This window comes from Budorcas taxicolor, chromosome 18 (assembly GCF_023091745.1).
Source record: "Budorcas taxicolor isolate Tak-1 chromosome 18, Takin1.1, whole genome shotgun sequence".
Classification (NCBI taxonomy): domain Eukaryota; kingdom Metazoa; phylum Chordata; class Mammalia; order Artiodactyla; family Bovidae; genus Budorcas; species Budorcas taxicolor.
The window spans coordinates 65,587,606-65,611,767 of record NC_068927.1 but is presented as its reverse complement, the minus strand read 5'-3'; the positions used below and the strand labels follow the sequence as shown (position 1 = coordinate 65,611,767).

Sequence of the window (24,162 nt, the reverse complement as noted above, 5' to 3'; positions counted from 1 at the left end):
TGGGTGGGCGGGTACCTGCCTACACACCGCCCCGCACCGCCCCGGCCCCCCAGGAGCCAGCGGGGCTCGGGGGAAGACAAGGGTGGGCAGTGGCTTTCTGCTGCTGCTGGGCCACGTGCCAGACCCACAGGTCGGCCCGGGTGGGGGCGGTGCCTGATACCACCCCACCATCCCGGGACCCTCCGCTGGAGGCCTGGGGACCTTGGGAGGCTGGGGTCTTGGGGAGCTGCAGTGGGTGACCCCAGGGAGGTAGGGTCCTCCCTGGGGGTGTTTCCAGCCTGGCCAAACGGTTCCTCTGTGTTCCTCTGACCTCCGCGAAGCTCGGAGCTGACCAACCAGCCGGGGGAGCTGGAGGAGGAAGCAGGGGTGGGGAGTGTGTCCTCTCAGGGCTGAGTCTCCTCTGGCCTCTGCTGTCCCTGAGCATGCCCCAGGCCACATCCCCCTGGGGCCTCGGGTTCGGAAGCCAAGGTCAAGGCCGGCCGCCCGTGGGCAGGGACGTGTAGCCCAGGAGGCTTCATTAGAACACCTTGTTCTCAAGTGGCCGTGGCCTCGCTTGGAAAACGGTGGACCCGGGTCCGTTTCTTCTGAGGTCTCGGACCCCTGTACAGGAGGGAGGGGGAAAGCCGCTGTTCGTCCAGCAAGGCCGGGGGAAACAAAGGCTGAGGAGACGTTGCCCGGTGCCCGCAGGTCCCTTCTCCGTATGCCGCTGACCTCAGGTGCTTCCGGAGGCGGGGAGGAGGGGGGGCAGTGCCGCCTGCTGGGCGCGGGGGTGTGCCATGTCCCCTGGGGAGGAGTAAGCGTTGGGTTGAGTCGTTCTGTCCCCACCTCCGTGGGCAGAGGCAACACCTGTCACCGGGCCAGATTCTGGGCCACAGAGAGAGGCTGTGTGACCCCGGGCAAGTGAACTAACCCCTCTGACCCTCCGCTGCCTCCTCTGCACAAAGAAAAACTTGCCTGTCACAACTGTTTGAAGGGACCCCTGGGGTGTCTCTAAGTGCCCGGATTCCTGTCCCAGGAGGAGCCTAGTGCGGGACTTAGGAGCCAGCCGTGCCGCCTGCCTTCTCCAGTCCTCAGCTCGCTTCTCGTCACAGTGTGGCATTCACTGAGCTCGAGGGGCTTCCCAGGTGGCTCGGTGGTCAAAAATCCACCTGCCAACGCAGGAGATGCGGGTTCAGTCCCTGGGTGAGCAAGATCCCCTGGAGCAGTGCATGGCACCCCACTCCCGGATTCTTGCCTGGAGCATCCCATGGACAGAAGAGCCTGGTGGGCTGCAGTCCACGGGGTCCCACAGGGTCAGGCATGACTGAGCGCGCACGCAGTGAGCCAGCAGGGGAACGCACTTATTTATCCAGTCTCCTGCTCCCAAGCTCTGGCGGCTGTGACTCATGCAGCCGCACCCTTGGCTCTAGGAAACAGCCCTCCTCCTCCGCGGGGAGCAGGCAGTGGCCACCCCCTAACATGTCAGGAGTACGCGGGCCTGCGTGGAGAGCACTTTCGTCCCGTGGGGCGTGGACGTGCGGCCAGGAGAGGGTTTTCTGTCTCAAGTGAAGCGGCAGTTCTCAGCTGCGTGGGTGCACGTGGCATCTAGTGGGGGAAAGGCCAGGGATGCTGCTGACGTCCTGCCATGCACAGGGGGGGCTCCCGCCCCCAAAGGGTTATCCTGGTTGGAGGCCGGCGGTGCTGGGGAGACACTGGCCCCAGGGACCCCTCCATCCTTCCTGCTCCCGCGCGCGTAAAGGGAAAGGCGACGCTCTGCCGCCACCTGGTGGGCACCAGGGGGAGCGCAGGGAGGTGGGCTGGGCGCCTGCTCCTGGGGTCGCGGGACTAACTAAACCTGGACTCATCCACCCACCGACTTGTCGCCCAGTGAATGGGGAGGTTCTACACAGCGATCCCAGGCCAGGCATTCGGGGACTTGTGGCTTAGAGGACCAGCTGACATGGCCACACACACACACACACACACACAGCCGACTTTATCCACCTGGAGAAAATGACAAGGGAAGAGCCCAGTCATCTAGGACGCAGTATGGATGCCACCCCAGGTCCACCCCCCACCCCACCCCCCCGCCATGGCCAGACGTACTTGGTTGGTCAGGGCGATGCCCCTGGATTTGCCAAGGGTCACCCTCCAGAGCTTCCCTGGTGGCTCAGTGGTAATCCCCTGGCGGAGGAAATGGCAACCCCCTCCATATTCTTGTCTGGAGACTCCCAGGGACAGAGGGGCCTGGTGAGCTACAGTCCACGGGGTGGCACAGAGTCGGACATGACCGAGCAACTGAACAGTAGGGATGGACCCCTCCAGGAGTGGGTCCCTGACCTCTTGCCCTGCCTTTCCCTGGGGCAAATATGGACGTAAACGTGCACATAACCGTGCGTCGAATTTTAGATTCCATGTGGAGTGATAACCACACAGCCTTTGCCTTTCTCTTCCTGGACTGAGCGTGATCATCCTGGGGCCACCCACGCTGCTGCAGATGGCCAGCGCCACCCTTTATGGCCGAGCAGCACTCCCCGTGCGCCGTCTTGGCCCATTCATCTGTCATGGGCACTGAGGTGTCTCCGTGTCTTCAGGTTATTGTAAATAGTGCGCCTATGAATTTTGGGGTGCAGGGTTTTTTTTTTTTTCCAAATTAGAGCTTTCTCAGGATGTCTAAATGACTTTTTGTGACACCAGGCCAATGTCAACATCCATCAGCCTTTGTTTCCTTCTCTGTAAAACAGGAAAAACATTCCCTACCTCGTGGTTGCTTTGAGGAGGAGACTCTGGCAGACCAGTTCTTTACTACAGTAAGCGATAAAGACAACGTTGTGTTCATACCTCTGATGCTCAGTGATAGTCACATCTTCCTTTGAAATTCGGATATGCACTTAAAAAGTTTTTGTTTAAGAAACATCAGAGTTGTGACTTTTTTAAAGACCCAAGGCCTTCCTCATCTGCTCTGGAGTCACACCCCGATCGATCAAGAAGGCACTGGATGCTTCTTCCAAATGCTCAGTGTTTATTCAGTCCTGCCCGTGTGTTCAGGTAGGACAGACGCTTCACAGATAACTGAAGTTCCAGGACGTGAAGGGCACACGCCTTTGTCAGAGGCAGACATCGGCAACCGAGCTGAAGTGGATACTCAGGAACCACCACCAGTGAGGCTTTGTGAGGATCAGGAATCGTCATCCGTCTCCTGAAGGGTCCCGTATCAGAGTGGGGGTGGGGGTGGGGTTCTCCCGGCTTCAGATTCTCCACCAGCGCTGGTCCTCCTCCTCCGAGTACCAGGCGTCACTGATGACCACGTGGGGCTTCAGTCTCTGCACCTGCTCCAGCAGCCTTCTCACTCGGGCTGGGTATTGCTCTTTCCACAGCCTGGGAAGACGGCCAGAAAGGGGCCTCCTCACCCTGGGAACTTGCCTCTGACGCCTCTCCCTCCCTCAGCACTCCCAGACACCCCGCCCAAGGGTCTGAAACCTCTTCTTACACTGTTGCAGACAGACAGCGCCTTCCCCCTAGAATAAAACTCAGCCCCCGACCCTTTTAAAAAATCAAATTCCATCTCTTTCAGGGCTGTCCAAGGTGGCTCAGATGGTAAAGAATCTCCCTGCAACACAGGAGAGCTGAGTTCCATCCCTGGGTCTGGAAGATCCCTTGGAGAAGGAAACAACAACCCACTCCAGTGTTCTTGCCTGGAGAATCCCCATGGACAGAGAAGCCTGGCAGGCTACAGTCCAGGAGGCTCACAGTAGAGTCAGACACAACTTAGCCACCAAACTACCACCAAGACCGCAAGTGGTCTGGCTGGACCCTGCAGTAATCCTCCTTATGGTTTTTTGGAAGACACAAACATTTTGTTTGTCTGTTTGCATTTCAGAAGCCATCTCTGGGGGCTCACCCGATGGTCTGTAGATTAGAGGTGGGATGCATGAAAGCGGAACACAGCGTCGCCATTCCTCTGGGGCCGAGGTCGTTGCGCATCAGGTTCAGGCTGGCCAGGTGCCGGCTGCAGATGAGGGCGGCGGACAGGGCCTTGCAGCCTTCAGAGGTCAGTCCACACGCCTCCAACCTGCAGGGTCAGCACAGCCAAGAAAGACCCCGCCATCTGGGAGCCTCCCTCCAATCTGTATTTGACTTCCACTACAGTCTTATTTATTTTCGATAGCTGTCTCTCTTATTATCATTATTTGGGCCCCTCTGGTGTGCTCGGACGGTAAAGAACCTGCCTGCTAATGCAGGTTTGATCCCTGGGTTGCGAAGATCCCCTGGAGAAGGGAATGGTAACCCACTCTGGGATTCTTGCCTGTACAACATTTAAAAAATTTTTACTTTAAAGAGATATATCCTATTGTTATCATCACTATTTGGCTGTGCCACATGGCAGGCGGGATCTTAGCTCCCCAGCCAGAGATCGAGCCCATGCCCCCCGTACTGGAAGAGCAGAGTCCGAGCCACTGGACCCCTAGGAAGTTGCCCTACTTCGAGTTTAAAAGTACAGTGGAATACTATTCACAAAAAAGAACAAAAATCTCGCCATCTGCAACAGCATGGCTGGACCTGGAGGGTATTATGCGTGGTAAAGGAAGCCAGGGAAAGACAAGCACTGTATGGTTTTACTTAAATATGGAGTCTAAAAAATGAGTGAATGAAGAAAGCAGGAGCAGAGTCACGGGCACTGAGAGCAAGCTAGTGGCTGCCAGTGGCGCGGCCTTTTTTGTTAAGAGCCTTTCCTGAGTGCAGAGTTGATCTATAATGTTGTATTAGGTTCAGGTGTGCAGCAGAGGGACCCTGTGATACCATGCGTAAACCCAGTGTGTTTCAGATTCCTTCCCCATGTAGGTCATTACAGAATGTTGAGTAGAGCGCCCTGTGCTCTGCAGTAGGCCCTTGATTATTTCCATGCACAGTGTTCTGTGTATGTTAATTCCAACCTCCTGCTTTATCCCTTTCCCACCACCGCTTTCCCGTTTGCTTTCTGCGTCTGTGAGTCTGTTTCTGTTTCATAAGGAAGCTCATTTGTATCATTTCTTAAGATCCCGCACTTGGGAGATACCATATGGTCTTGGTCCTTCTCCGCCCAACTCACTTCACTCCGTGTGAGCAGCTCTGGGCCCATCCGTGTTGCTGCACGTGGCTTTAGCCCTTCCCTTTGCCGGGCTGCAGAGCAGTCCGCTGTATGTACTGGTACAGAGTTCTAAGCAGCCTCTGGGGCGATTCTGGTGCCCTCGAGAGTCTGAGCTCCACCCGTGTCCTCATTTGCTCTTTGATCCATCCTTCTCACTAGACCGGCAACGCCAGGGTCTGTATACCTTCACCATTCGGCACTGTGTCCAGCAGACACTTATCTACTTAGCTCTCAGCACCTCCGGACCATGTCCTCCAGCGTTTGCTACTTCATTCATCCACATACAGGTGCCCAGTCGGCCTGGATGCTGGGCTCCACTCGATGGGATGGTGAGCAGAACCTGCTCTTTGTGGGAGCGATGTCGTGTCTGCGTTCCCCTCCCTGAGCCCAGCCCTCCCGGAGGTGATCCCAGGACCGTACCCGAGTCTCGTCAGGGCGTTCTTCTGCTTCAGTCCCTTGCACAGCGCCGCAATCCCCTCATCACCCAGGGCGTTGGCAGCCAGATCCAGGCTTCTCAGGTGCCGACTCCTCGTGACCACGTTGGACAGACTCTCGCAGCACGCGGCGGTGAGGCGGCAGTTCACCAAACTGCGAGAGGCGGGAAGAGGGAGGGGACAGAGAGCGAGGGAGAGCTGGAGGTGGGGGGAGAGAGAGCAAAACGGGGACGCAGAGACGGACCCTGGAACTAACTCAGGGTGTCCTCTCTTTTGACCGGCTAGAACCTCAGGCCTCCGTACGGTAGACTTGATCTCCAACAAGTGGGGATACTTACTTCAGGTCCTGGAGGGGACAGGACGGCTCCATCATGACCTCGCACAGAAGGTTCATCCCGGGATCTTCCAGGGGGTTCATGCTGAGGCTCAGGTGGGTCAGATGCCTGTTGCTCATGAGTGCCAAGGCGAGGAAGCCACAGCCAGCCACGTCCAGGCTGCATGCGTTTAGTCTGCGGGGCACACACAGAGAAGGGGAAGCTCAGGTGTGCTCCTCAGAGCGACCTCAGCCTTTCAGATGGCCCCCAGGGACAGCGCTGAGGCTATGGAGGCTGGAAGGCGCCTTAGAGAAAACGGGTGTGTTCCACAAGCTTCCTGCAGGCACGAGGTACAGTGGTGTTGGCTGTGAGCTCCACGTTTGTTCTTGAGTTGCTCAGTCGTGTCCGACTCTTTCGCGACCGCATAGACAGTAGCCCGCCGGGCTCCTCTGTCCATGGGATTCTCCAGGCAAGAATACTGGAGTGGGTTGCTATGTCCTCCTCCAGGGGATCTTCCCCTCCCAGGGAGGAATCTCCTGCCTTGGCAGGCGGATTCTTTACCACTGAGCCCCCAGGGAAGCCTGAGTTCAATGTTAATGATTCAATAATATGTATTACATGAGGTGTCTGTAAACAGAAACACATAAAACAAGGTTAGGTATTGATCGGTTGGAGAAAATAGGGCACAGATGGAACTTTTCTCTGAAACAGAAACAGACTCACAGACTGGTGGTGGCCAAGGGCCAGGGGTGTTGCTGGGGGCGGAAAGGATGGGGAGTCTGGGTCAGCAGACGTGAGCTCTTACATACAGGATGGGTAAACGTCAGGGTCCTACTGCTTAGCACAGGAAGCGCATTCAACATCTTGTGGCGAGCCACAGTGGAAAAGCGTTTAGAAAAAGCTGAGTCACCTGTGCAGTTAGCAGAAATTAACACAACATGCTAAATCAACCATACTTCAATAAAAGAAATTTTAAGAAAACGCTGTGACCAGAGGCACCCAGGAACCTAAGCCTGTATTCTCCCAGGAGCAGTGGGAGTCTCTCCCCGGAGCGTCACTCATCCTGCGCCCACCTGTCCTGTCCTCTCGGCAACTTTACCGAACGGGGCTACCGGGAGTAATGAGACGCGGCTGCATGTGGATGAATGAGGACTTCTGGCTCGAAGGAAACACAGAAGCAGCGGTGGGATTTTCCAGGGTAGGAGCTGTCAGGAGGGGGCAGGACGCGGTGCTTCCGAGGTCCCCGCGTCCTGACCATTTCCCCGCTGCCCTGCGCTCGCTGTAATAGAGCTACAGATGCTCTGGGGGCCGCGGGGTGGACTCACGCCAGCTTCTGCAGACCGCAGCTGGGGAGCTTCACGGCCCGACACAGCAGGCTCATCCCTTCGCTCCCTAGTTCGTCACCCGACAGGGACAGGTGTGTCAAGCCCTGGTTCTCTATGAGAGCGGAGGCCAGGTTTTGGCAGGTGGCGGCTGCAAGCCCGCAGCTCCCCAGGCTGCAAGGAGAGAGGCCAGAAAGGAGATGACAGCTCAGCCGGTGAAGAACCCGCCTGCCAGCGCAGGAGACACTGGAGACGCGTGTTCCATCCCTGGGTCGGGAGGATCTCCTGGAGGAGGGCACGGCAACCCCCTCCAGTATCCTTCCCTGGAGAATCCCATGGACAGAGGAGCCTGGCGAGCTACTATCTACGGGGTCGCAAAAGAGTCAGACAGGACTTAGCGACTAAACAGAAATAAACAAACTTCCACAGAGGGCTCCCCGAAGGAGGCCCTCCCTCCCCATGCTAACCCTCAGCTTATGCATCGGCCAGTTCCCCTCCCTTCCCCCCACCCCCTGTGACAAGGGAAGATAGGGCTGGTGAACAGAAGTACCGCTCACATTAGCTTCTGCAGGGTGCAGGGTGTGACCTTCAGGGCGTCACAGAGAGACTTCACGCCCTGGTCTGCCACCTTATTTCCCGTGAGGCTGAGGGATTTCAGGCTGACGGACGTAGCAAGCACTTGGGAGATCACCCGACAAGAGGCTGGGGTTAATCCACAGCGATCCAACCTGCAGAGACAGGCAACGTGGAGCACGTACTCACCTCTCTCCAGAAGCAGCCCAGCTTGCCCCCATCAGCCGCCCTGTCCCTTCAGCTGGCTCCTGGGCGTTCTCTGCTCTGGCTTGAGGGTCCCAGCATTTGCCATGCCTGTTCGCAGCCTCAGACCTTTTTGTGGTTCAGTTTTCCGTTCACCCTCTGGGATGCCACTTCGCCTGAGTAAGTCGGTCTCACCACCTTCCCAAGCATGCCTGCCCGCCCTCCTCTGCCCGTCTTCTCATCCCCCTATTACTTTATTCATCGCAATGATCACCAGCTGACGTTCTGTATGTTTGTCTGACCTGCAACACTGTGTAAGTTGGGGTGTGAGCGTGCTGACTTGGCGCACGGATATAGTGCGGTATGACTGCCAAGGCTGCATTAGCTAACATCTGGATCCCACCACACAGGTTTTTTTTTTTTTGGTAGGAATCATTAAAATGTAGTCTTTCAGTAATTTTGATGTTTATAATACAGGATTGAGGTATGTTAGTCAATAAAGCTGAACAGACCTCACGTTTATCTCTCTCAAAATACAGCCAAAGCACCAAGCAGTCCTGTTTTTTAGTCCCAGTGAATCTAACTGGCAAAACCCCCCCCAGGAAATCACAAACTGGCAGCAACTGAGATGTCCCTGGAATGGTGAATGACGACACTAACTGCACACGCCTGTATCACCAAATGGGGTGTGTGTGTGTAGGTGTGTGTGGGTGTATGTGTGTGGGGGGGTGGGGTGTGTGTGTGTAGGTGTGTGTGTGTAGGTGTGTGTGTGTGAGGTGTGCAGTGGTGTGTGTGTGTGTGTATGTGTGTGTGGGGGTGGGGGGTGTGTGCGGTGTGTGTGTGCAGGGGTGTGTGCGGTGTGTGTGCGGTGTGTGTGTGTAGGGGTGTGTGTGTAGGGGTGTGTAGGTGGGGGTGGGGGTGTGGGTGGGTGGGTTTGTGGGGGGTGTGTGTGTGGGTGCGCGTGTGGTGTGTGCAGGTGTGTGGGTGCAGGTGTGTATGTGCGTGTGTGTGCGGGTATAGCTGTGTGTGTGGGGGTGTGTGGTGTGCGTGTGGGTGTGGGGGGCTGTGTGGGGTGTGTATGTGTGTGGGGGGTGTGTGTATGTGTGTGGGGTGTGTGTATGTGTGTGCGTGTGGGTGTGTGTGTGTAGGTGGGGGGATGTGTGTGGGGTGTGTGTGTGTGTGGGGTGTGTGTGTGGGGGTGTGTGTATGTGGCGGGGTGTGTGTATGTGGGGGGTGTGTGTATGTGGGGGGGTGTGTGTATGTGGGGGTGTGTGTGTATGTGGGGGTGTGTGTATGTGGGGGTGTGTGTATGTGGGGGTGTGTGTATGTGGGGGGGTGTGTGTATGTGGGGGGGTGTGTATGTGGGGGGTGTGTGTATGTGGGGGGGTGTGTATGTGGGGGGGGTGTATGTGGGGGGGGTGTGTATGTGGGGGTGTGTATGTGGGGGTGTGTGTATGTGGGGGGTGTGTGTATGTGGGGGGGTGTGTATGTGGGGGGGTGTGTATGTGGGGGGTGTGTATGTGGGGGGGTGTGTATGTGGGGGGGTGTGTATGTGGGGGGGTGTGTATGTGGGGGGGTGTATGTCGGGGGGGTGTGTGTAGGTGGGGGGATGTGTGTGGGGTCTGTGTGTGTGGGGGGTGTGTGTATGTGGGGGGGTGTGTGTGTGTGGGGGGTGTGTGTATGTGGGGGGGTGTGTATGTGGGGGGTGTGTGTATGTGGGGGGGTGTGTATGTGGGGGGGTGTGTATGTGGGGGGTGTGTATGTGGGGGGGTGTGTAGGTGGGGGGGTGTGTATGTGGGGGGGTGTGTATGTGGGGGGCTGTATGTGGGGGTGTGTATGTGGGGGGGGTGTGTATGTGGGGGGGGTGTATGTGGGGGTGTGTATGTGGGGGGTGTGTGTATGTGGGGGTGTGTGTGTGTGGGGGGGTGTGTATGTGGGGGGGTGTGTATGTGGGGGGGTGTGTATGTGGGGGGGTGTATGTGGGGGGGTGTATGTGGGGGGGGTGTGTATGTGGGGGGGTGTATGTGGGGGGGGTGTGTGTGGGGGGGTGTATGTGGGGGGGTGTATGTGGGGGGTGTGTATGTGGGGGGGTGTATGTGGGGGTGTGTGTGTGGGGGGGTGTGTATGTGGGGGGGTGTGTATGTGGGGGGGTGTGTATGTGGGGGGGTGTGTATGTGGGGGGGGGTGTATGTGGGGGGGGGAAGGGGGGTGTGTGTATGTGGGGGGGTGTATGTGGGGGGGGTGTGTGTATGTGGGGGGGGTGTGTAGGTGGGGGGATGTGTGTGGGGTCTGTGTGTGTGGGGGGTGTGTGTATGTGGGGGTGTGTGTGTGTGGGGGGGGTGTGTATGTGGGGGGGGTGTGTATGTGGGGGGGGGTGTGTATGTGGGGGGGTGTGTAGGTGGGGGTGTGTATGTGGGGGGGTGTGTATGTGGGGGGGTGTATGTGGGGGTGTGTATGTGGGGGGTGTGTGTATGTGGGGGGATGTATGTGGGGGGGTGTATGTGGGGGGGTGTGTGTGGGGGGGTGTATGTGGGGGGTGTGTATGTGGGGGGGTGTATGTGGGGGGGTGTGTGGGGGGGTGTGTGTATGTGGGGGGTGTGTATGTGGGGGTGTGTATGTGGGGGTGTATGTGGGGGGGGTGTGTATGTGGGGGTGTGTATGTGGGGGGGTGTGTATGTGGGGGGATGTATGTGGGGGGGTGTATGTGGGGGGGGTGTGTATGTGGGGGTGTATGTGGGGGGGGTGTGTATGTGGGGGGGGGTGTATGTGGGGGGGTGTATGTGGGGGTGTATGTGGGGGGGGTGTGTATGTGGGGGTGTGTATGTGGGGGGATGTGTATGTGGGGGGTGTATGTGGGGGGGTGTATGTGGGGGGGTGTGTATGTGGGGGGGGGTGTGTATGTGGGGGTGTGTATGTGGGGGTGTGTGTATGTGGGGGTGTGTGTATGTGGGCGTGTGTGTATGTGGGGGGGTGTGTATGTGGGGGGTGTTTGTATGTGGGGGGGTGTATGTGGGGGGTGTGTATGTGGCGGGTGTATGTGGGGGTGTGTATGTGGGGGGTGTATGTGGGGGGGTGTATGTGGGGGGTGTGTATGTGGGGGGGGTGTATGTGGGGGGGGTGTGTATGTGGGGGGGGTGTGTATGTGGGGGGGGTGTATGTGGGGGGGTGTATGTGGGGGGGTGTGTATGTGGGGGGGTGTGTATGTGGGGGGGTGTATGTGGGGGGTGTATGTGGGGGGGTGTGTGTATGTGGGGGGGTGTATGTGGGGGGGGTGTATGTGGGGGGGGTGTATGTGGGGGGGGTGTGTATGTGGGGGGTGTGTATGTGGGGGGTGTGTATGTGGGGGGGTGTATGTGGGGGGTGTGTATGTGGGGGGGGGTGTGTATGTGGGGGGGGTGTATGTGGGGGGGGTGTATGTGGGGGGGGTGTATGTGGGGGGGTGTATGTGGGGGGGGTGTATGTGGGGGGGGTGTGTGTGTATGTGGGGGGGGTGTGTGTGTATGTGGGGGGTGTGTATGTGGGGGGTGTGTATGTGGGGGGTGTATGTGGGGGGGGGTGTATGTGGGGGGGGTGTATGTGGGGGGTGTGTGTATGTGGGGGGGTGTGTGTATGTGGGGGGGTGTATGTGGGGGGGGTGTGTATGTGGGGGGGTGTATGTGGGGGGGTGTGTATGTGGGGGGGTGTATGTGGGGGGGGTGTGTATGTGGGGGGGTGTGTGTATGTGGGGGGTGTATGTGGGGGGGTGTGTGTATGTGGGGGGGGTGTATGTGGGGGGGTGTGTGTATGTGGGGGGTGTATGTGGGGGGGTTTGTGTATGTGGGGGGGGTGTATGTGGGGGGGGTGTGTATGTGGGGGGGTGTATGTGGGGGGGGTGTATGTGGGGGGGGTGTGTGTGTATGTGGGGGGTGTGTATGTGGGGGGGATGTATGTGGGGGGGTGTGTGTATGTGGGGGGTGTATGTGGGGGGGTGTGTGTATGTGGGGGGCGTGTATGTGGGGGGTGTGTGTATGTGGGGGGGTGTGTGTATGTGGGGGGGTGTATGTGGGGGGGGGTGTGTATGTGGGGGGGTGTATGTGGGGGGGGGTGTGTATGTGGGGGGGTGTATGTGGGGGGGTGTGTGTATGTGGGGGGTGTGTATGTGGGGGGTGTGTGTGTGGGGGGGGGTGTATGTGGGGGTGTGTGTATGTGGGGGGTGTGTATGTGGGGGGTGTATGTGGGGGTGTGTATGTGGGGGGTGTATGTGGGGTGTGTATGTGGGGGGGGTGTATGTGGGGGGGGTGTATGTGGGGGGGGTGTATGTGGGGGTGTGTGTATGTGGGGGTGTGTGTATGTGGGGGTGTGTATGTGGGGGGTGTGTATGTGGGGGGGGTGTGTATGTGGGGGGTGTGTGTGTGTATGTGGGGGGTGTGTATGTGGGGGGTGTGTATGTGGGGGGGTGTATGTGGGGGGGGATGTATGTGGGGGGGTGTGTATGTGGGGGGTGTTTGTATGTGGGGGGGGTGTATGTGGGGGGTGTATGTGGGGGGGTGTATGTGGGGGGTGTATGTGGGGGGGGTGTATGTGGGGGGGTGTATGTGGGGGGGGGTGTGTATGTGGGGGGGTGTGTATGTGGGGGTGTGTGTATGTGGGGGGGTGTATGTGGGGGGGGTGTATGTGGGGGGGTGTATGTGGGGGGGGGTGTGTATGTGGGGGGTGTGTATGTGGGGGGTGTGTATGTGGGGGTGTGTATGTGGGGGTGTGTATGTGGGGGGTGTTTGTATGTGGGGGGGGTGTATGTGGGGGGTGTATGTGGGGGGGTGTATGTGGGGGGGGTGTGTATGTGGGGGGGGTGTATGTGGGGGTTGTGTGTGTATGTGGGGGGTGTGTATGTGGGGGGTGTGTATGTGGGGGGGTGTATGTGGGGGGGGATGTATGTGGGGGGGTGTGTATGTGGGGGGTGTTTGTATGTGGGGGGTGTGTATGTGGGGGTGTGTATGTGGGGGGTGTGTATGTGGGGGGTGTATGTGGGGGGGGTGTATGTGGGGGGTGTATGTGGGGGGGTGTATGTGGGGGGGGGTGTGTATGTGGGGGGTGTATGTGGGGGGTGTATGTGGGGGGTGTATGTGGGGGGGGTGTATGTGGGGGTGTGTGTATGTGGGGGGTGTGTGTGTATGTGGGGGGTGTGTATGTGGGGTGTGTGTATGTGGGGGGGTGTATGTGGGGGGGTGTGTATGTGGGGGGGTGTATGTGGGGGGGTGTGTATGTGGGGGGGTGTATGTGGGGGGGGTGTATGTGGGGGTGTGTGTATGTGGGGGTGTGTGTATGTGGGGGGGGTGTATGTGGGGCGGGTGTATGTGGGGGTGTGTGTATGTGGGGGTGTGTGTATGTGGGGGGGTGTATGTGGGGGGTGTATGTGGGGGGGGTGTATGTGGGGGGGGGTGTGTATGTGGGGGGGGTGTGTATGTGGGGGGGGTGTGGGGCGTGTGGGTGTGCGCGCGCGTGCATGGCTCAGTCAGTGCGACTCTGCCCCACACCCCGCGCCCGTCCAGGCTACCCCGGAGCCCTGAGCGGAGTCCCGCGGGCCGTGCGCGCGCTGGGTTTTGGGTGGCGGCTGGCGGGGTCTGGTTCCCCGGGCAGGGATGGAACCCGGGCGCCCCGCATCGCGAGCGCCGTCTCGGCTGCGGCGCCCCCAGGGGAGCCCCCGGACCTTGCGTCTCACGGAGAAGCGCACGGGAGCGCGCCCCGCCTCGGGTCGGGTTTGGCGGCGTTCACTGTACACACGCGGCCGAGCACTCGTCCCGGCGCCAGACTCCCAGAGCTTGGGAAGGCCTCAGCAGCTCTGTGCGAAAGCTTCTCTCCAAGTGCAAAGTAAAGCAGGAACGCCCGGAAACCCGAGAAGCAGACAGCGGGCAGCGCGGGACTCGCCTCAGAGTCTGCAGCGCGCAGTGCGGGTGCCTGAGGGCCTCGGCCGCCGTCCGCGCGTCCTCCTCGCCCAGGCGGGAGCCCGTCAGGTCCAGGCGCGTGACGTTCCGGTTGATCACCAGAGTCATCCAGAGGTGACGGAGGCCAGGGGTGACCCGGGCGCCGGCAAATCTGCAGACGAGAAAAGGGGGCTCGAGTTAGGACGATGGGACAGGTTCCGTCGTATCCTCATCTTTCCTTCTCTGGTCCCGTTTTGACTCTGATCTTTCATTATTTGCGTTTACAGTTGCTCCTCAAACAACACGGGTTTAAACTGTATGAGTTCTTGTGTATGTGGGGTTTTTCTCAAGAAATATAAAAACACGCATGTAGACCATCGTATGCAAAACTGGTGTTGACGTGGACCGCCTATCCCTACACAGGAAGAAGGTGAGTGGCATTCAGTATAAAACCAACGATGTGCTTGTTTTCTTACTATTTTAGAACTTTGCTTGCAAAGAATTACATTGCTGTACAGAAGGCTTTTCTCTCTTATAACCAGAGAAACAGCCTGTCAGCCAATCATTAAAGGTACGTGGTTTTTTTTTAGAATATAGCAATGTTTCCAATATTGTGTTATGATTGTGACCGTAATATGGATGCCATGAGGAGTGTGTAATGGCTCATCCATCCGTGTCCAGGCAGGGCCACCGTGCTGTTCTTGCAGCTTAGTTGCAAAGTCGTGTCTGACTCTTTGTGACTCTATGGACTGTAGTCCCCCGGGCTCCTCTGTCCATGGGATTCTCCAGGCAAGAATACTGGAGTGGGTTGCCATTTCCTTCTCCAGGGGATCTTTCCTACCCAGGAATCCATAAAGCAACGTTATTGATGCTTCTTCATTATCAGTGTGTACATCATTATATGTATAAATACATTTATGATTTTTTTGCATTGTATTTTCATTTTTGATGTCCAGTGTTACACGTATGTATAGACTCATATGTAGGTTATACGTATAACATCTAAAGTGTTTTGTATCATAGCATTGATGGAGGTACTGACACATGATTCGTCAGACAGACAGTGTAAACTTATGGTATCAATGAATACAGTACTGAAATGAACCTTCCTCACTACCCCCCCTACTAACCCCCTCCTATTCATCCTTCAAAACCCTGAGAACTCCTATTCATCCTTCAAAACCCTGAGAACTCCTATTCATCCTTCAAAACCCTGAGTAAACGAACCCACCTTAGTAATCCCTTCACAAGATCCTTAGACATTCCCCACCTGTACTTTTGGGAACTTGGTTCCTGCACCTTCCACAGCCCTTATTCCCTGCAAATACATTCTGAAGATCAGTAGGTAGGAGAGGAGAGCCGAGACACAGCCACACGAAGGGGGAGGTACGGGGTCTGGGAAGCCTCACATCAGATTCTGTATTTTACAGGCTGGCTGCCGCAGCTTGACACAGAGGGTCTTCATGGCCTCCTTGCTCAAGACGCTGCCACTCAGGTCGAGCTCTCGTAGGTTTGGGTGTGTGCCGAGCACGGAGCAGAGGTCTTCCCAGTGCTCATCAAGGGTCTTGATCTTCAGCCTGTTGTGGAGAAGGAAACAAACATTTGTTCACACAGGATGGATTTGACACGAGCAACTGCGCAACCCATGCCTGAGGAGAGAAGTCAGGCTGTTAGGATGGGGAGGGTCTCAGAGGCTCTGAGTGGATCTGATCTCATGGTCTGGAGGAGTGGTGTCATAACCAAACTGCCTCCAGAACACTTCTGTAGCCACAGGGCATACCGCCAGCTCTAAGTAAGATCTGTGCTTGAATTCTAGCTGCCTCTTGAACGTCAAAGTGTAGCCACTATGGAAAACGGTATGGAACGTCCCTCCCCCAAAATTAAAAATAGAACCACCATTTGGTGTTGTCCAGTTGCCAAGTCATGTCCGACTCTTTGTGACTCCGTGGACTGGAGCACGCCAGCCTTCCCTGTCCTGCACTATTTCCCAGAGTTTGCCCAAGTTCGTGTCCACTGAATCGGTGATGCCATCCAGCCATCTCATCTTCTCCCGTATGATCCGGAAACCCCACTTTTGGGGGTGTGTCCAAGAGAATTGGAATCAGGGTCCCAGAGAGGCATTTGTACATTATTCACAACAGTCAAGATACAGAAACAACCTAAGTGTCCATCAGTGGGTAAAGAAACTGTGGCGTGTGTGCCCCAGCGTCCGCTGCAGCGCTGTTTACAACAGCCAGGACGTGGGAGCAACCTAGATGTCCACCGGTAGCGGCGTGGATAAAGCAGCTGTGGCACATACTCACTCAGTGGACTGTTACTCAGCCATGGAAAGGAATGAGGCTGAGTCAGTTCTAATGACGTAGATGAACCTAGAGCCTGTTATATACAGAGTGAAGTCAGAAAGATAAAAATAAATATTGCCTATTGACACATTATATGGAATCTAGAAAGATGGTACTTATGCATTTACTTGCAGGGCAGGGGTGGAGACACAGACCTAGAGAGCCGACCTGTGGACACAGCGGGGGGCGGAGAGGCTGGGATCAGCTGAGAGTGGCCTTGGAACACGTACATTATCATGTGTAGAACAGATGGCGGACGGGAATTTGCCACACGGCACCGGGAGCCCGGCTCGGTGCTCTGTGAGGACCTAGAGTGGTGGGATGGGGTGGGGGGGAGGTTCGAGGGCGGGGGGACACGTGTATACCTGTGGCTGATTTGTGTGGATGTGTGGCAGAAACACAACTCCATGAAGCAGTTATCCTCCCACTAAACATAAACACATAAGAAGAGAAAATGCGGTGTACACACACACAGTGGAACATGGTTCAGGCTTGAAACAGGAGGAGGCACTGCCGTCGGCCACAGCAGCGGTGAGCCAGAGCACAGTGTGCCAAGCGAGATGAGCCAGTCACGGGGCGACGTGCCCGGTCTCAGATTCTACAGCAGTCAAGTTCACGGAAGCCGAGCGTGGAGCGGCGCTTGCCTGGGCCTTGGCGTGGGGAACTGGGAGATGTGGGCCAAAGGGTACAAAGTTGCAGTTATCAGGATGAGTGCATTCTGGAGCTCTAATGTGTTAACACGATGCAGACCCAGGGGGATGGTCTTTAGGAGTTTTCACACACAAAGAAAATGGTAGCTATATGAGGCATGGGCGTGCTGACTAGCTTGATGGTGATTATTTCAGGTACATCAAAACACCAAATCATACACCTTACATATGTGCAATTTTGCTCAGTTATACCTCTCTTGTGTTGGAAAGAAACACAAACACAAGAACGGGAACGGCAGAGGTGGGGCACTCACCCTTGGGGAGCCCCGGGCCATGCCTCAGCAGACTCATCCTTTGGTGTCTCTCTGACATCCAGTCGAACTTTGCGTAAATGCTGGCAACGACGGAGACAGAAGGAAGACACCGTTAAGTCCATCGGCCGGTTCAACTGCAGCCACACTTCTTGGAAGCCGTTCAAGGCCAAGCGAACAAACTCGTCGTCCTGTGTCTCGAAAAGGCAGTAGAAGGCCTCGAGCAAGTCTGGGGAGGCAGCAGGGGCAGCAGGGTGCTGACCCAGCAGGCAGATCCAGTGCAGAAGGCGCTGCTTAGCCACGGGGGCGACGGGACAGCCTAGGAGGGTTTCCAGGGCCCGCGTCGCCTCCTTGCTCACAAGGCCAAACAGGAACCTCTTCATCTGGACCAGGTGGACGTTGAGGTCGACGTGCCTGAGCTCCGTCAGGCTCTTTGTGCTCTGGGGGAACAGCGGGTAGCCTTCCCCGTCTCCCTCGATGCCTTGCAGGACGTAGAACAAGGCAGCAAAGAACTCCTGGAGGCTGAGGTGGGAGAACGCGTGGCCCCTTCCGCAGCGGCTGTCAGGGAGAAGGATGCTCGCCTGCTGCAGGGCGGAGAGCTCGGGCCCCTTCAGCCCGTGGATGCCCAGGTCGTCGCCATCAAACACGAACTTCGCATTCCACACGCCGTCCACGGCCAGCCGGCACAAGCCCTTCAGGGCACTGCATTCCTCCTTGCTCAGTGCGCGCCGGCCTGCATCTTTGGGAGCCAGCCGCTGGAAAACGAAGGCGGCGTACAAGCCCGTGAGGGTGTGGCCGGGGACGGGAAGGCCTTTCTCCGGCTCCCCGTGCAGCTCGAGGGCCTCACGGACAAGGGCGCACACCACGGGCACCTGACACTTGTCAAGCACCTCCTGGTGGTCTGTGCCCGCGTGCCAGGCACGTGTCTTCTGACGACCGTGCTTCCCGCCGCCGAGGAGCAACTGCACCCTGTTTTCCACCGAGAGGCCCCCTACCCAGAGGTAACGGGGAGACCGGAGCAGGGCTTGGAGCCTCTGCACGCCCGCGTCCTGGACAGTGAGGAGGAGGGCGCACTCGGGGAGCAGGACTTTCTTCAGCAGGCTGTGTGCCAGGACGGCCACGGGCTGCCTCTCCACCCAGTCAGCCGAGAGGCTGGAGTCCTGGTCTCCGAAGGTGAGCTCCAGCTCCTCGAGTCCATCCACCACGATCAAGAGCCTTTTGGACTGGGACAGGACCTTCTCCACCGGGACCGGGGCGTCCGGCCACTCCCTGGAGATGAGCTCCGCGAAGCTGGTCTCCCTGGACCCCTGGAGGTCTCTGGCGCGGAGAAGGAAGACGTAGGAGAACAAGCCCTGGTAGAGGTCGCCTTGTGCCCAGAACAGCAGGAGCCTCCGGGCCAGCATGGACTTCCCGACCCCCGGGGGTCCGTGCAGAACCACCGTGAGAGGCCGGAAGCCCCCCCGGGGGTCTGGGTTAAATGCCCCCGATAGCGCGTGCGCGTCCGGACACTCGGAGGCAAATTCTTCAAAGTGCTGGGGTGTGTCCAGCCTGGTGGAGAATGTTGTCATCACGTGGATCCTGTAGTCCCGCGAGTCCTGTGGGTCCTCTCTGGGGCCTGCATGGGACGGAAGAGGGGGGAAGAATGGGACTGGGTGTGAAGAGAGTCACGGTTTCAGCAAGAAACAAGCAGAGACGCAAACAAAGACCACAGACCCAGTCGCTGCGAAGACAGCCAGCCAGCCTGCCTCTGGGGCGCTTTCGTTTCTTCCTAGCAATGTGCGTGTAAGGATCTCTGGCCCTAAGATCACCTCTTCAGAGCGGATGGATGTCCTGGGAAATAGATCTGTGTCCCTTTAACTGGGCTGCTCTTTCCCGCACTCACAGCTGACGCTTTACGTGTCTGTCTCCCACCATAGGCTGTGCCAGAGACTTCGCTGCTTGCTACTGTACCTTTGTGGTACAGAATCTGCCTGCAGTGCAGGAGACGCAGGAGATGAGGGTTCAGTCACTGGGTCGGAAAGATCCCCTGGAGGAGGGAATGACACCCCGCTCCAGCATTCTTGCCTAGAGAATCCCCACGGACCGAGGGGCCTGCAGGCTGCAGTCCTGGTTGCCATTTCCTCCTGCAGGGGATCTTCCTGATCCCGGGATCAAACCTGGGTCTCCTGCATTGCCAGGTAGATTCTTTACTACTGAGCCACCTGGAAAGCCCCACGAATGTCTTAGCTGTCACTACCAGGACTTCCCAGGTGGCCCAGTAGTTAAGACTTCACCTTCTAACTCAGGGGTTGTGGGTTCGACCCCTGGTCAAGGACCTAAAATCTCACATACCTCGGGGCTAAAAAAAAAAAAAAATATATATATATATATATATATATATCAGAAACAATATCGAAACAAATTAAATACAGACTTTAAAAACGGTCCATATCAAAACAAATTTTTCCCACGATCACCTCCTTGTATATAAATGTTAAGAGCAGCGTAATTCACACGCATGCATTTTCCCACCACTTCTTCCCTCCCCGTGATCCCCAACTAACCCGGCACTTCTTTCATGCTTGGACCTTGGTCAGTCTTTGCTGGTGCGGAATCTTCTGATGTTTCAGCCAGTAGATGCTCTGCAATCAAGAACAGGCGAGCCACTGTCTCAATAACGTCATGGCAGCCACCCTCATCAGGGATGAAGAATCTCCAGCCCAAAATACTGAAGGGAACCCACACTCGTCTCAGCATCTCAGTTTATTCCCCAATCCGTCTGCAGCGAGGAAAATGGAGACGCATGGCCCGTGCCAGTCTCAACACGGTGGCTCAGATGGGGGTACTGATCAGTAAACACCCACTCTTATTTTGATTTTATAACCCTCATTTCCTACAGATTTTATTATCCTGGGCTCCAAAATCACTGCAGACAGTGACTGCAGCCATGAAATTAAAAGACCCTTGCTCCTTGGAAGGAAAGCTATGACAAACCCAGACAGTGTATTAAAAAGCAGAGATGTCACTGTGCTGGCAAAGGTCCTTACAGTCAGAGCCATGGTTTTTCCAGTAGTCATGTATGGATGTGAGATTTGGACTGTAAAGAAAGCTGAGCACTGAAGAATTGATGTTTTGAACTGTGGTGTTGGAGAAGACACTCGAGAGGCCCTTGGACTGCAAGGAGATCCAACCAGTCAATCCTAGAGGAAATCAACCCTGAATAGTCATTAGAATGACTGATGCTGAAGCTCCAATACTTTGGCCACCTGATGCAAAGAGCTGACTCACTGGCAAAGACCCTGATGCTGGGAAAGATTGAAGGCAGGAGGAGAAGGGGATGACAGAGGATGAGATGGTTGGATGGCATCACTGGCTCAATGGACGTGAGTTTGGGCAAGCGCCAGCAGTTGGTGATGGACAGGGAGGCCTGGTGTGCTGCAGTCCATGGGGTCGCAAAGTCAGACATGACTGAGCGACTGAAAAACAGCGGTTTCCTATGAATAATACTAATATGTTTGCCATCCAGGGACCTTTTTTTGATTCTCAGAAGGAAGAGCTTCTGTTCAAGCCCTTTACAGACACAACAGATGAGCAGCATCGAGGCGTGGACTACCTGTAAGTCTTTGTAGTCAATCTGGCTGCTCACACTTGGGACTCTTAAGTTTTTGTCCACAGCTGAAAGAGAGAATTCCTCCTGATAAAGGAAAAGTGAAGTGAAGTCAAGTCAAGTCGCTCAGTTGCGTCCGACTCTTTGCGACCCTGTGGACTGTAGCCCACCCTGCTCCTCCGTCCATGAGATTCTCCAGGCAAGAATACTGGAGTGGGTTGCCATTTCCTTCTCCAGATAAAGGAGAGCTATTATTTTTTTTTCTACTACCTTTCTCCTAAATACCTGATGATAACCACAGAACTTGATGTAAGTACATTGCTAGAATATGGGTACCAACATTCTGAGGGAGGGCAATCCTTAGAGAAGTTCCTTGAACCTTAGTCTCTAAATCTAAGGCAAGAAATAAGGGAGACACCCATTCTACAGCTGTTAACTGTTCTTAAAAACAAAACAAACCCAGATGCTTCAGACCTAGGGACACACGCAGACTGAAAGTGAAGGGCTGGAAAAAGATATTCCATGCAAGCGGAAGTCAAAAGAAGCAGGAGTAGCAATCCTCATATTAGATAAAACAGGCTTTCAAGTAAGGCACTTCCCAGGTGGCGCTAGTGGTGAAGAATCCACCTGCCAGTGCAGGAGACAGGAGAGACTTGGGTTTGATCCCTGGGTCAGGAAGAGCCCCTGGAGGAGGAAACGGCAACCCACTCCGGTATTTTTGTCTGGAAAATTCCAGGAAGATGGACAGAGGAGCCTGGCAGGCTACAGTCCATGGGGTTGCAAAGAGTCAGACACGACCCAGTACATTCACGAGACAAGGAAGGCCGCTACATAATGACTGAGGGATCTATCCAAGAAGATGATGTAACAATTATAAAGACACATGCACCCAACCCAGCAGCACCTCAGTGCATGAGGCAAATGCTGGCAACTGTTAAAGGGGAAATGGACAGCAACAAGATAGTCGTCGGGGACTTTAGTACCCCACTCACACCGAAGGACAGATCTTCCAGACAGAAAACTAATAAGGACAAACAGGATGAAGATTCACTTTCTTATTGAACCTTGGCAACAGCACATAGAGGCAGCACAAAGACTTCCCCAGATGCAGAGAAGGAAAGAATTTGCCAGAAGTCACACATGTGGGGGCACCAGAGCTCTGGCTTGGCACTTTTGACTCCACATCCCGTCTGCTACCTTCAACCCACCAGGCAGACCTGTCTGCTCCTTCATGGTTTCACAGGCTGGAGATGACTTGGGTTTCCAGCGAGGCAGGTTGAGCAGTGAGTGAGTGAGTGCTCCTAGTTCAGAATCCCGCTGTAGAGATAGACACCCTCCCACCCCCGAGAGACCAATGGGGGTCTCCTGGTCCCCATCTCCTGGGAACTTGAGGTCACCCCGTTTCCCCTACCCCTGAGGTCTGCCCCAATCTCACTCACTTTTCATCTCGTCCCTTGCCATCTCAGACAGCGCCGACAGGCGCATCTTTTCAAAGATGTCGATGGATGTCTTCCAGGCGAGAGACGCTCTGCAGTGCTCATGCAGGAGGGAGGCGAGGGACGCCGCATCGGCCCTGTCCACCTGGACCAGCGGGAAGGAGCACGCTGCCGGTTCTGATGCGTGCTCCTTCAGGAGGGCCTTAAACGTCTGAAACTCCTCTTTGCCCAGCTGCTCGAAGCACCACTGCAGTCCGTAATTGGAGAAGGGTGCTTTTTTGGCTTCTCTCATCTTGACGCAAGGCTGAGCGCTCAGGCGAAATGGAAACGTAGTCTTCGGTAAACGAAGCCAATGGGACCTGTTAGAAGGGTGAAGAGTTAGTTGCTCAGGGGTGTCTGACTCTTTGCGACCCCAAGGACTGTAGCCCACCAGGCTCCTCTGTCGTGGGATTCTCCAGGCGAGAATACTGGAGTGGGTTGCCATGCCCTCCTCCAGGGCATCTTTCCGACCCAGAGATCGAACCCGGGTCTCCTGTGTTGCAGGCAGTCTTTACCTGCTGAGCCCTGGGGAAGGTCGTAGAGAAAGATTGAAAACACTTGCCAGTGAGTGATCCTGGCTAACAGGCTAGGCTCAGCGGAATTGGCCAATGGGTTCCCGTCACTTAGTGAAAATCAGCCACAGGGTTTTCAGATGAGTTGTTTCCTGTTGCGCTTGTTAACATACCCTCCAGTTACACAAACACAGTGAAGACTTTTGGTATAAAGGTATTCCAAGGACTTCCCTGGGAATACAGTGGCTAAGAGTCCGCCTGCCAATGCCGGGGACACGAGTTCGATCGCAGGAGGGTCCCCCATGCCGAGGGCAGCTGAGACCGTGCGGCAGAGCTCCGGGGCCCGGGAGCCTCAGCTCCTGATGCTCAAGTGCCCTGAGCCCCTGCTCTGCAGCCAGAGACTAGCCTCCACTCAGAGCCCTGGGGCAGCAACTGGAGAAACCTGTTCTCTACGTCTGTGCGTTCATTTTGTTTCATAGATAAGTTCATTTGCTGCAGGGGGGTCTTGCGTGATCCCACAGAAGCTGTTAGGATTACAGGGCCTGAAATCAGACCCTGTTTGAATATCGAGTCTTGTTGCCCCAGGCAAAGGCGTTTCTCCCAGTAACTCGGTTTCCTCCCGTGACAAAGAGCACCCTCAGGACTGTAGGGTGTAGTAGAACCGTTTGATGACCGTAAGCCCCGGTGAGTGGCACCCCCAGACTCCTTTAAGACACAGACACACATCAGCCGGTCCTGACCTTCAAGTCAGAGCACCCCAAGGTCGTCATCTACTTCAGACCAAGGGGCTTGCCAGGTGGCACAGTGGTAAAGAATCCGCCTGCCAGTGTGGGAGACCCAGGTTCGATCCCTGGGTCAGGAAGATCCCCTGGAAGAGGAAACGCAACCCACTCTAGTAGTCTTGTCTGGAGAATCCCATGGACAGAGGAGCCTGGTGGGCTACAGTCCATGGGGTTCAGAAAGAGTCAGATACAACTTAGCGGCTAAACAACAACTTCAGACCTAGAGGTTGGGAAGAGCCGGGAGATATACCGAAATACGCCAAACAGATACGTTTTGTGGGTGGACTTCTTCATCAAAGCAGAGCAGTGGGACACACCTCCTTCTCTCTGAGGGTTTCTCTGGTCCCTGGGCTCTGACGAGTCTAACTGGAGAGACTGGGAGCAGAGCATAGGGCTCAGCGAGCAGGTTCCGACCAGGAAGGGAGGAAATCAGGGAGAGAAAGATTCCAGGGAGAAGGCGGGAGGGAACGCCCACCATCCTGACTCCTCACCTCTAGGACGGGATCCCGACTGGCAAGCCTGTGGTGATGGGCCTTTGGGGGATCCACGCCGTGACGTTCTTGCCGTCTATTGGCTGCTACGCTCCACGTGGGCACACCCCGGGTAGACGGGGAGCAGCACCTCTCTGCGCATGCTTGCCCCGCGCCCTCCCACCTGCCAGGTGAGGATGG

General features: G+C 56.3%; 1 protein-coding gene across 1 annotated transcript; it reads right to left on the bottom strand.

Moving 5' to 3' along the window:
- Nucleotides 1-3,227: 3,227 nt before the first annotated feature.
- On the bottom strand, nucleotides 3,228-22,468 carry NLRP5 (NLR family pyrin domain containing 5). The gene is made up of 11 exons (XM_052655256.1): nucleotides 22,162-22,468; nucleotides 19,680-19,757; nucleotides 17,140-18,751; nucleotides 15,243-15,410; nucleotides 13,838-14,005; nucleotides 7,735-7,905; nucleotides 7,181-7,351; nucleotides 5,880-6,050; nucleotides 5,528-5,695; nucleotides 3,881-4,051; nucleotides 3,228-3,357 (listed from the first exon to the last, which is right to left on the bottom strand). Exons 1-11 carry the CDS (start codon nucleotides 22,448-22,450, stop codon nucleotides 3,228-3,230), a joined length of 3,297 nt encoding a protein of 1,098 aa, XP_052511216.1. The 5' UTR covers nucleotides 22,451-22,468.
- Between the last annotated feature and the right edge of the window lie 1,694 nt (nucleotides 22,469-24,162).